The 12249-nt window shown below is 47.6% G+C and overlaps 1 protein-coding gene across 1 annotated transcript in view; it reads left to right on the plus strand.

Moving 5' to 3' along the window:
- TSNARE1 (t-SNARE domain containing 1) overlaps positions 1 to 12249 on the plus strand; it is a 239421-nt gene that overhangs the window by 209356 nt on the left and 17816 nt on the right. The window contains exon 11 of the mRNA XM_038760394.1: positions 631 to 751. Coding sequence (XP_038616322.1) covers positions 631 to 726 — 96 coding nt within the window. The 3' untranslated portion in view covers positions 727 to 751. The remainder of the gene's footprint in view (positions 1 to 630; positions 752 to 12249) is intronic.

Consider the following 12249-nt stretch of genomic DNA (forward strand, 5'->3'; position numbering starts at 1 on the left):
GCAGAGTTGGTAGACAGATTCCCTGCCCACAGTGAGCTTATTCCAATGGATGAACTGTGCTGGAGGGCAGGGGTGATGCCTGCAGTTATATAAAGTCTTTTATTTTCACATTTATTGTTGCACTTTACCCTTCCAGGGGCAGAATGGGGAATCCAAGTCTCAGAGAGGCAAATGGCTTTCACTCAGCAGGGCAGGGCAGAACTGTGACCAGCTCTATAATAATGATGGCATTTATTAAGTACTTACTCTGTGCTAAGCACTGGGTTAGATACAGGTTATGCAAGCCATCCATCAATATATTATTGAGCTCTTACTGTGTGCAGAGTACTATACTCAACACTTGGGAGAGTACAGTTCAATAATGTTGGAAGACATGATCCCTGCCCAGATGCAGTCCTTGTCCCACATGGGGCTCACAGTCTCTCTTATCCCCATTTTACAGATGAGGTAGCTGAAGGCCAGTGAGGTTCAATTGACTTGCTCACGATCACACGGCAGGCCAGTGGCCAATCTGAGACTTGAACCCAAGTCTCCTGGCTCCCAGTCCCGTGCTCTTTCCACTAGACTACACTCTACTCCTCCCGCAAACTCTACCTCCTTTCCTAACCGAGTCTTTATTTCTTCCTCCAGCAGCGGGCTAGGAAGATGAAATGCTGCCTCATCTCGTCTGGGATGACCGTTTTGCTCATCATCATCATCATCATCGCCATCTTGGAGAGAAAGTGACCCCCCCCGAGCGCTGACCTCCAGGGTGAGTTTTTGGATGGGCCCCTGACCCCAGAAGTCATGGGTGCTATTCACTGTGGTTTTGCCCCACCTGACTGCGGCCTTGCGTTCAGTTTGCTCATCTCTGGGCCTTAGTTTCCTTTTCTCTAAAATGGGAGTTTAAATGGGGGTTCTCCCTCCCTCTTAGACTGTGACCCTGGTGTGGAACAGGGACTGTATCTGATCTAATTGCATTGTATCTATCCCGGCACTTAGCACAATGTTTGGCATATCATAAGAGCTTAACAAATGCTATAGTTATTTATAGGGGACCCGGGTTATAGTCCTACCTCTGCCACTGGGCGACTGTGTGACCATGGGCAAGTCAGTTGAACTTCACTAGGCTTCGGCTGACTCAAATGCAAAATGGGGATAAAATAGGTTGTGACCCCACCTCCTTACTCAAGCTCCTCTTGGGTAGAGAATATGTCTGCCAACTCTGTTGTATTGAACTCTCTCAAGCGCTTAGTACAGAACTCTGCACACAGTAAGCACTCAATAAATAGCATTGATTGATTATATTGCGCTCCTCACATGGAACTCGGGCTGTTTTTGATTTAAGTGATACTAGGATAGGGACCAAGACATCCGAGAGCCTCTGCACCCCTGGCAGCCTTAATTATTTTTCTTATTGGATTGCCTACATCCCTCAGTACGCCCAGTTGATTTCCACTGGATTGATCCCTCCCTAACATGCCCAAGTTGGGAGTCTAGATCACCGGAAGACAGGCTCAGTAAAATTAAGGAAAACAATCCAGCGGCTCCAGATGTCAGGCAGTGGACCGCGGAACTGCTCTCCCGCCGGCTTGGAGGGAGAATCGGGGATCAGGTGGGCCCTGTCAAAGCATTATGAAGCCCAGGGCTCTTCCTCTGCCTGACTTTGTTATCGGTCCTCCAGGGTGGGGCAGCGGCAGACAGAGCGGCTGGGGAAGACTCGTTGTTGCGGAGGGGAAGTGGTTTGCTTTTTTCCCCTGCTTTCCCCATCTCCATCTCATTCCATCTAGCTCAAGCAGCAGAAAAGCTAGAGAAAGACGGGGGGCACGGAAGCTTTGCCACTACCCTCTGCCCTCTGTGGAGCTTCTCCTGTTTGGACAAAGAGAACGGCAAACTCAGCTCTCCCCAGTTCCTGAGAGGCTCTAGAACCCTAGGCTGACAGAGGGACCTCGAGAAGTCATCTGGCCCAGCACCTTGCCTCCCAGAATCCACACACTAGGACGTTCTGGGCGGCTCTGATTGCTGGGAACATCAGTGCTCACTTCTACAGGCACAGCAGGATTTGCAGGCATCAGCTCACTTTAGTTTCCTGGACATTTGAGATTTGGTGATAAAGACAACCCAGAATATGGGGGATTTTAAAGCCATCTGATTGGCCCTTCTGTCCTCACCCATCCCATGTCTCTTGGTCTCCGAGAGAGGAAGGAAAGGTGTAAAAGTAGGGGCAGCATCTCGAGGCTCCATTTCCAGCCAAAATCCTAGTCAGGCGGAGCCTGCCTGATGCTGGGAAACCCCTGGCCCTCCTCTGACTCCTCACCAAACATGTCATTTCTGGGAGAAGGACACGGTGGTCCAGCACAGCAATAAGCTAATCATTCATTCATTCAGTCGTATTTATTGAGCACTTACTGTATGCAGAGCACTGTACTAAGCATTTGGGAAGTACAAATTGGCAACATATAGAGACGGTCCCGACCCAACAGTGTTTGAGCCCTTCAGAGGGCTGAAGGGGTGACACCCCAGTCCTGTCTGGGTGCAGCTGGATTTGTAGGGGGGTACGGGAACCCTGATCAGTGGTTGGGTAGGGGCAGCTGGATCCTCACCCCAACCTGAGCCTTCTCTGCTTCCCCTTCTTCCTTTTGTCTGAAACTTTTAGATGTGGGGGGATGTGAGGGATGAGGGGCCAGGAGAATTCTGAGAAACCTCAGATGGCTGAAATGAGGAGAGGGCAAGGAAGGGGTGTAGATAAAATCATTTGAGATGCCTTGGCCAAGGGCAGCAGGTACCAGTAGGATCCCCTTCCCCACTCCCAGGATTCCTCTGATGACCCCTCCCCTGGTCCCAGCTCCCAGAGAGCCGAGCTGCAGCGGGCTCCCCGAGAGCCCATCAAGCCAGAGACAGGCGAGTTATTTTTACCGCCTCTGGGGCTTAATGATCAGAGGCGTGAGCGGCGATGCTGGAGAGGAAACATAAAAATAATCTGTAGTTGCTGTTGTTGCTGTTGCTGCTGCTGAAGAAATCGATGGTTTTCCATTTTGAGTGTCTCTTTAGAAGGACGGATCCTCAGCCCCATTACCTGCGGGCCCCAAATTCAGCGGGTGAACCACTTGGGTTCACTCCCAGGACTGGGGCCAGTTTGCAGCTCTGGTGGAAATGGCTAACAGAGCCACTTACCTACTTCCTCACTGTATCTACTGACGGTGAAGGATGGACCGGATTACTGTAACTCCCCCATCAAAAAGAAGCCAGGGCTCCTGTCCTCAATCTCCACCCTTCCTTGTTTGTACTGGCCTTGCAAACAAGGAACCACTTTCACCAGCTTGCTGTCCCTCCAGGACACCCCCAAGTGTTACAGTGAATGACAGTCCCATTCTGTACTGTTTGGAATGGTTTCACCCACTTGACCTTGGATCCTTTGCTGTTCATTATCCCCCTGAACAATGGTGTCAACAGGCCTGGGTTCTATTCCCAGAACTGCCATTGTCTCAATTGCTGCCTCGGTTTTTCCATCTGTAAAATGGGTGTACTGCTTAGGGTAATAGGGAGGATGAGATACCTGCTCTGAGGTAGTATTTATGGAGTGTTAGCAGCATCAGGATGAGGAGTTTTCTGCCCTTCTGTCCTTGGCTGGTCATAAAATAGTTTGAGAAAACATGGGTGGTGTGGCACTGAGCCAAATGACTGTTAAAGCTGAAGAGGTGTGATTAGGGGTATACAGTCCCCTCTCCCCTGCCCCAAACTTCCTGAGTTTGCAGTGTGAGGCTCAAAACATTCCAGGATCTTTCCTTACCCAGGACCCTAGGAAAGCCCCCATAAACCTCTGACTCTCCCAATTAAACCAGGATACCTGGCCAGATTTCATTCTGCTGTTCTTTCAGGGAAGAGGAAGATTCTGTTTGATTGAATAAGTGTTACACACACACACACACACACACACACACACACACACACACAATTTCTCTCTCTCTCCCTCTCTCTCTCTCTCTCTCTCTCTCTCTCTCTCTCTCTCTTTGCTCCCACAAGTGGTCTTCAGAGAGAGAATCCATGGGAGCACAAGTAATGGGATAAGATAAAAATAATGTACAAAGGGCTCAGATCAGTGTGTGGGAGAAGCAAAATATAAATATTGGGATTAAAGAAGCACCAGAGAAGGGTTTCTGCACAAAGGGTAGAGCTATGTCTCTGTGTGGGAGTGTATGTTTGTCTGACTGAGTGCCTGATGGAGCACATGGGACCCGAAAATATAGTGTGCGGGTCTCAGCTCAATCTCAGGATTACTATGAAAATAGTTTCAGGGGCCCCCTGGAAGACATGAGGGTTTAATGCTTTATTGCTATATTCACCACACTGTTGAACTGCTGGACCAAGTAACACATGAGACTGGGAGGGTACTGTTGTATCGAGAAGAAAATGATGCACGCATGGTAAATAATTGACTTGAATAAAATGGATGCATTTATCTGATCCATAAAGTCTACAACACTATTTCTCTGTAGATGACTCCTGCTCTGTTTAATTTAGAGAGGCTGTAAGCGTTTCCAACATTAAGAATGAGAGGGTGTAAGCTTGTCTTTAGACTGTAAACTCACTGTGGTTGGGGAACGTGTCCGCTAACTCTGTTGTACTGAACTCTCCCAAGCGCTGAATGCAGTGCTTCGCACGTAGTAAGCTCTCAAAAATACCATTGATTGATCGATTCAGGATCTTTTTAAAGCACGGTTTGTTTTATCCTGTGCAGATTTGTCGCCATCCCTATTAGAAGAGATACTACATTTTCCTATTAAAATGCTCTATTGTGTTTAATTTTATACCTCTTTTCTTAACTGGGCTTAACTATGTACCTATCTTTAAACCTTCCTCTACTCGGGGGTCAGTGGAAAGAGCAAGGCTCTGGGAAGAAGGAAGCCTTGGTTTTATCGTTATTATAATGATCATTATTATTATTCTTATTGCTATTATTCTTATTGCTATTCATGGTAAGTGCTTTACTTTGTGTCAAGCCCTGATTTAAGCTCTGGGGTAGATTCAAGTTAATCAGGTCAAACACAGTACCTGTTCCACATGGGGCTCAGTCTAAATAGTGGGGAGAACAGGTACTGAGTCCTCATTTTCCAGATATGGAAAGTGAGGCACAAAAAAGTGAGGTGATTTGTCCAAGGTCAACAGCAACTAACCGGCAGATCGGATTAGAACCCAGGTCCTCTGACCCTCAGGCCCTTGATCTTTCCACTGAGTCACGCTGCTCCTAGTCACTGTTCTGTAAGTAGAGGTTGCCTGCTGGGACAGTGCCACTCCTGCATAGGAATAGACTTGTCAGCACTGTAGAGCCAGCAACAGGAACACAGGTGCCTAATTTGCAGCAGGATCCGTAAGCACTAGGGAGGAGCTAGAAGAATTAGAAGACACAAGGCCAAGTGAGGTTAATCTGGAAGGACGTCCTGGAGGAGTAATGGAAGCAACAGGGGTGCGCTTTGGGGAAGAGGAAGGAAGCAATTGCTTGTTTGTTCGGTATTTGTTAAGTGCTTATTATGTGCCAAGCAGTTGTTCAGAGAGGAAGGACAGCGAGCAATCTGAAGTGCTCTTTCTTGGGGCTAATGCCCTCTCTCTCTCTCCTTCCCGGACTATATTTAAATCTCCACTCGAGGCTCCTTGGAAGCTGTTTCATTTGTGTTTTTCTCCAGCAGGCACAGGAGAGACAGAACAAAGTTGCGGTCAGAACGAAGTTGTCAAAGCCCAGCTCCATATCCTTGTCAGACCCAGGCTAGAATAGAATAGGATAGGTGGAGACAATCTTTGTAATAGTTAACATGTAGGAGAAAGGAAAAGTAGCTTTGTCCAGAAGTTAGTGCTTTAGTAGTAGGCTGTGTAAAGCTTCCACCTCTCTTGGGAAAGAGTTCAGGTGTACAGCCCCCCCGTCACACTGGATTCTGCTGCAGGCATTAAACTTAGTAATGGGAAGGAGATGTTTAGAACCCTAAAAAAGGTTCAGATGGTGTTTGGAGTCCTGCCGAAGAAGACCTGTGAAACATCACACAGGGTGAGAGTTAGCTGGGTGCATGTGTCTTCGCGGAACGCGCTATTTAAAAGCTGAGCAGCAGCATCACTTACATTTTAAGGAACTAATTATGTGCAACTGCAATAGTTATAAAAGGGAGTGGGAAAATATCCTTCGGTTATAGAAGGCTAAAGAGGGCGACCCGGGGAAAGTGATATTATCCCGATGTTAGAGACGGAGAGAAAGCTGGAAAGAGTTTCCTGTGAGACAAGCAGGTTTCATGCTATTTTTTTCTGCAGAAAAAGTCCTGGGGCTGCCAACTTCAAAAAGTCTGTATATTTCAGTCCTGGCTGAAATTTTATCTGGAGTAGTGGAACCTGGCCTTAAAATACTTATGTGGATTAGTGAACCGAAGCGTCCTGGTTCCCCTATCCTGCCCTCTGAGGCTACACGCTTCAGTTTCCAGCAGACTCAAGGATCTCATAGCTGGAGAACCGGAGGGAGGATATATATATATCAGTATACCAGTTTTTATATACTGGTATTTGTTAAGTGCTTACTATGTTCCAGGCACTGTACTGAGTGCTGGGATAGATACAAGATCAGCAGAATGGTTACAGTCCCTGTCCCACGTGGGTCTCACAGTCTTAATCCCTATTTTACAGATGAAGAAACTGAGGTCCAGAGAAGTGAAGTGAATTGCCCAAGGTCACACAGCAGACAAGAGGTGGAGTCGGAATTAGAACCCAGGTCCTCCTGACTCGCAGGCCTGTGTTCTATCCATTAGGCCTTGCTTCTCCTCATGCTATTACACCATTCTTTTTTACCTCTGCTGCTGCCTGACTTTCAGCACTTCTGCAGCTGCTAATCAGGTCCCTGGCCAGCCAAGTTCACATTTTGGACCGACATCCCAAAAGCCTTTGCAGCCCCAAACTGCAGCAGGTATTGCTCAAAGACCTCCAGGTAATGAGATCTCCTTCTCGTCGGGGCCTGAGAGCTGAGACCACCCAATGGCCATATCACCCCATGCCTGCCCCAAGTTTGGGACCTAATGAGCTCCAGAACTGTCATGCCCAAGGAAGTCCGGGAGCAAGAACCAGGTCTTCCTTTCCTCTGGTCCTGCTCCCAGCAGCCTCAGACGTGTCTGATCATGGGATCCTCTGGTCTCTGCCTTTGGGGCCTGACACCTGATGAAATAATCACAACAGAAATGGGGGGACTGTGATGGAGAGAGACAGGGAGGAGAAGACCTGCTCCCTGCCCTTAAGGGGCTGACAGTCTAGTGGGGGAATAATCAGCAATAGCAGCAGTAGTATCAGCAATCAATCAATGGTGTTTATTGAGCTCTTACCATGTGCAGAGGACTGTACTAAGCACTTGGGCAAGAACAATATAACGGAGTTGGTGGCCATGTTCCCTGATCACAGGGAGCTTACTGTCTAGCAGTAGCAACAGTGGTAATAGCAGGTAATGGGTCTACCAACTCTTATATTGTACTTTCCCAAGCTCACACAGTAAGCGCTCGATAGATGCATTGTACTATACTATAGTACGCTATACTTGGTGCTCCACTCCCTTCCCCCTTCTCCCCCACCCGCCTATGAAACTTGCCCCCAGGTCTGGTCTGGAAGCAGAATGGTTTCTCCTCCTGGGCTCCCTCAGGGGTAGGGGTGGGGAGATGTAGGGGGTGGGGTGGGAGGGGCAGTTTTCCTGCTCACCCCCTCACCCACGGCCATCATCAAGCCAAAGCTGGCTAAAGATGAGAGAACTGGGGCTAGGGGAAACCTGGCAGGATCACAGGAGGTGTTGTTTGTTAATGGGCTGCAATCTGGTGATTAAGAGAAAGTGATTGTAATTACAAATTACCATGTGCTGCCTGTGAGGCACTAATATATTTAAACAGTAACACCAACTCCTCTCTCTACTGGAAGAAGGGATCACCTTGATCCTGAGAGTCCTAAAACAAGTCAGTCAGTCAATCGTATTTATTGAATGCTTCCTGTGTGCAGAGCATTGTACTGTTTGGGACAGTATGATACAACAATAAAACAGACACATTCCCTGCCCACAAGGAGCTTTCAGTCTAGATGGGGAGACAGATATTAATATAAATAATGAAGGCTTGGAGACTCTTATCCAGGGGTTCAAACCTGGTTGGGAAAAGTTTGGGAGTCTACAGAGGGACCTGGGAAAGGAGTGGGTGTTAATACAGACGTTCTTTCCCTTCCCTTTCCTTTCCTCTTCTCTTTTTTTCTTTTGTTATCTTTCCTGTCCACTCTTAAACTTTCTTCACCAATCGGTTTCCAGTTACAGGATATTTAGTGGGGCCCCATTTTCTTCATCTCTAAATGAGGTTAACAGACCTATTCTCCTTTCTTAGATCGTAAGGCCCTTGTAGGGCAGAGATAGTGTCTGCTCTGATTATCTGGGCTCCATCTCAGCCCTAAGAATGGTTGGTGTTTGGCACAGAACAAGGATGCTGGCCATCTGATTACTGAGGCAGCAACAGCACCCAAGATGTCTGAGCAGGGCTATTTAGGGATACCCTGCTCGCTTTGAATAGAGAAGGGAACTAGAAAAGGTTTCTAAGGAAACTAGAAACTAGGGAAACTAGAGAAGGTTTCTTGGGAAGCAGCGTGGCCTAGTGGAAACTGCACAGGACTAGGAGTCAGGAGAGCTGCCTCCTGTCACTTGCCTGCTGGGTGACCTTGGGCAAGTCTCTTAGTTTCTCTATATCTCAGTTTCCTTATCTGTAAAATGGGGATAAAATACCTGTTATCCCTCCCCCTGTGCCCAATTGGAATGTCTTCTGTCTACCCAAACATTTAGCACATTGCTTGGCATGTAATAGGTGCTCAACAAATACCATTATAATAATAATTATTATTATTGTTATTACTATTGATATGCACCAGCCTCTCATTGAAAATCCAGACTCCAGTCCACCAAGGTGACTCAGTAATAAGGTCTGGGAAAATGGAGACCTTTGCAAGAAGCTCGATAGTACCATAACAAGGAACTCCGTCTCCATGTTCCAAACTTAACCAGGAAGTCATCCCGAGAGGGGCCATGACAAGTCCCAGCTTCGGGAACCAGTTCTATGAAAATGAGTCAGAGTCGTGATCCCTGTGCCTGAGGAGTTTGTCGCCATACGGGGAAGGGAAGCCAACATAAGGTGATGAAAATATAATCATTCAAAGAGCAGGGGAGTAAGTGGAAATAATGTGTAGGGATAAGTAATTCAATAAATTATTATCCAGACCTATTTATTGAGCATCTACTATGAGAGCACGGTAAGAAGTACTGAGCAGGGTTCGACAGAGTAGAAGGATTGGTCTGAGCCTTCCAGGAGTTTACCGTTGATTGGATAAGCTATATCCACAAGTACCTTACCTTTCCTAGGGGATATGTCTCTAAAAATGGCCGAGGGGATGGCGACGAGGGCTGTCATCGGATTTGTTCCGTACCTAACGAGAGGATTCAACCACTTCTGGATGGGTAGAAACATTTCAACACTGTATCTCGCGGGCCTCCATGCTCTAAATCAATCAATCAGTGAGTGGTATTTATTGAATGCTTACTGTGTGCAGAGCACTGTACTAAGTACTTGAAAGAGTTCAATCCAACAGAGTTGGTAGCCACATTCGCTGCCCACCACTCAGGGCAGCCTGACTTCCATTGAACTCCCAAGGAGGTGATGTACTCCTGGGCCCAGTCCACGAAGTATTTTCACAAATACAAATTTAAGTGACTAAATGGAGGCCTGAAGCCAACGACTGTTTGAATGTTTCCTGAATGTTAGGAAATATTGATCTAAATTACGTCGATTCCAATTTGGCTTTAACACAATGGAGTTTCTCCGCCCAGTGCTTTCCACTCTAGGCAATGTGGATGTGTGTCTGAATGCATGCCTGGGCATCCATCAATCAATGCCATTTACTGGGTGCCCAGCTGTGGGAGGGGATTGTACGCAGTGAGTGTGTGCAGGTGTGCACGTTTGTGTGTGTTTGTGTGTGTGTGTGTGTGCATGGCTATGTGTTTCCATAGGTGGGCGAGTATGAGGGTAGTAGGAGATGTATACCTAGACAGACTAGACTTTTTCTTGACTCCAGGGTCGCTGTCCACCAGAAGCTTTTTTTTTTAATGGCATTTGTTAAGTGCTATGTGCCAGGCACTTTACTAAGAACTAGGATAGATAGAAGTTAATCGTGTCCTAAACAGGCTCTCAATCTTAATCCTCATTTTCCAGATGAAGTAATTGAGGCACAGAGAAGTTAAGTGACTTGCCAAGCTCACACAGCAGATAAGTGATAGAGCTGGGATTAGAACCCAAGCCCTTCTCACTTCCAGGCCTGTGGACCTGAAGCGGCCAAGCCCACAGGGAGAAGGAATTGCCGGAAAAAGTGAACCCTGCCTCTCTTACCAGCCATGGTTTCCTTTCCTGTGTTGAGCCATGGAGCTGGCTTCGGGAATCACCCTGGCCCTGAAGTGATCTTAATTTCAGATTTAGCTGGATCCTCCAGGAAGTAGAAGGGTTGAAGTGGCTGTGGGCAGAAGAGAAGAAATATTTCAGTAGAACCCAGGCAGTTGAGGGAAGGAAGAGGGTTGGGGAGAACTGGGCACGACGCTGGATCAGAAAGTTTTCAGTTGAGACTGGGCAGGCCCACCGTAGTCGGTGTATGGCCCATTGACTCTGAACTCCACCCTACTGCCTCCCCAGAAGTCCTACCCCCTTTTATCAATCAATCAGTGGTATTCATTAAGCACTTACTGTGTGCAGAGCACTGTACTAAGCGCTTACTTGGGAGAGTAAAATACAACAGAGTTAGCAGGCACGTTCCCTGCTCCTTCTGACCCCTGCATGCACAATGAAGAGTAGAGGGCGATGAGGCATAGACGATCAGGGTGGAGAGCCTTGGTGCCGGGAAAAGGCAGGAGTTTGGATTGGACAAGCCCATCCCAGGGGGCTCCCGTGGAAGAAAGGGTGGGGATGACCCACCTCTGGGTTATATGGGCCATCCTAAACTCTCCTCCCCAAGTCGGGTGCAATCCAGCCCAGCCTGTCCCGGGTGGAAGGAAGCCCATAGAGAGTTGGTCAAGAGGCCTGCCTTTCCGGGTCTCCAAGATCCAGATGGGGCTTGGGAAGCTGAATCCAGCTGGACTGGAAGCTTCCTGTGGGGAGATAAGGTGTCTACCAACTCAAGAGCTCAGTACAGTGCTCTGCGCACTGTAAGCACTCAATTAATACCGTTGATTGCTTGATTGAAGTGGCTGTGTCCATAAACCCCCACCCCACAGATCCAAAGCCAGAATCCCTAACGGACTGCAGGCTCACTATGGTTTTCTTCCCTTCCCCCTCCTTGAATATGTACAACACTTTTGTTTTCTTCTCTCTGTCTCTCCCTCTGAAGTAGGGAGAGCCAGGTATTTTTATCACCATTTTACAAAAGGGGAAATAAAGGTCCAGAGAAACTAGTCCAAGATCAGCCAGCAGAGTAGTAGCCTGACTCCTGGCTCCCAGAACAGTCCTTTTTTCTACACCTTGATAACAATAATAATAATAATAATAACTGTGGTATTTATTAAGTGCTTATTTGTACTATTCTATTTATTTTATTTTGTTAATATGCGTTGTGTTGTTGTCTGTCTCCCCCTTCTAGACTGTGAGCCCGCTATTGGGTAGGGACCATCTCTATATGTTACCAACTTGTACTTCACAAGTGCTTAGTACAGTGCTCTGCACATAGTAAGCGCTCAATAAATACGATTGAATGAATGAATGAATGTCCCAGCACTGTTACTAAACACCAGGGTAGATGCTAGGTAATCAGATTGGACAAACTGCCTGTCCCACAGAGGACTCACAGTCCAAGGAGAAGGGAGACCAGGTATTGACAGATGAGGAAACTGAGGCCCAGAAAGGTTAAGTGACTTGCTTCAGGTCAGATAGCCGGTAAGTGGTGGAGCCAGGACGAGAGCTCTGGCCTCCTGCCCCTCAGCCCTTTGCTCTTTTCCCCTTGCCCACCTTGCTTCATCTTTCGTGCCCTCTCCTTCCCCTTCTGATCCAGGTAATCAGAAAGAGGCCCAGCCTACCGAACCACACTCAACTCAGTGCTTCCAGGTGCTGCTCTCTGGTGAGGCCCGGTCACCCTGCACAGAGAACCTCCAGCAGAGGGAAAAGAATAATAATGACAACGCCGGAGGCACACAAACAGGATAACATATTGCGCATGTTTGAAATGCATAGAAGGAACTGATTTCAATACCGCAGGCTG

Source organism: Tachyglossus aculeatus, chromosome 18 (genome assembly GCF_015852505.1).
Source record: "Tachyglossus aculeatus isolate mTacAcu1 chromosome 18, mTacAcu1.pri, whole genome shotgun sequence".
NCBI lineage: Eukaryota > Metazoa > Chordata > Mammalia > Monotremata > Tachyglossidae > Tachyglossus > Tachyglossus aculeatus.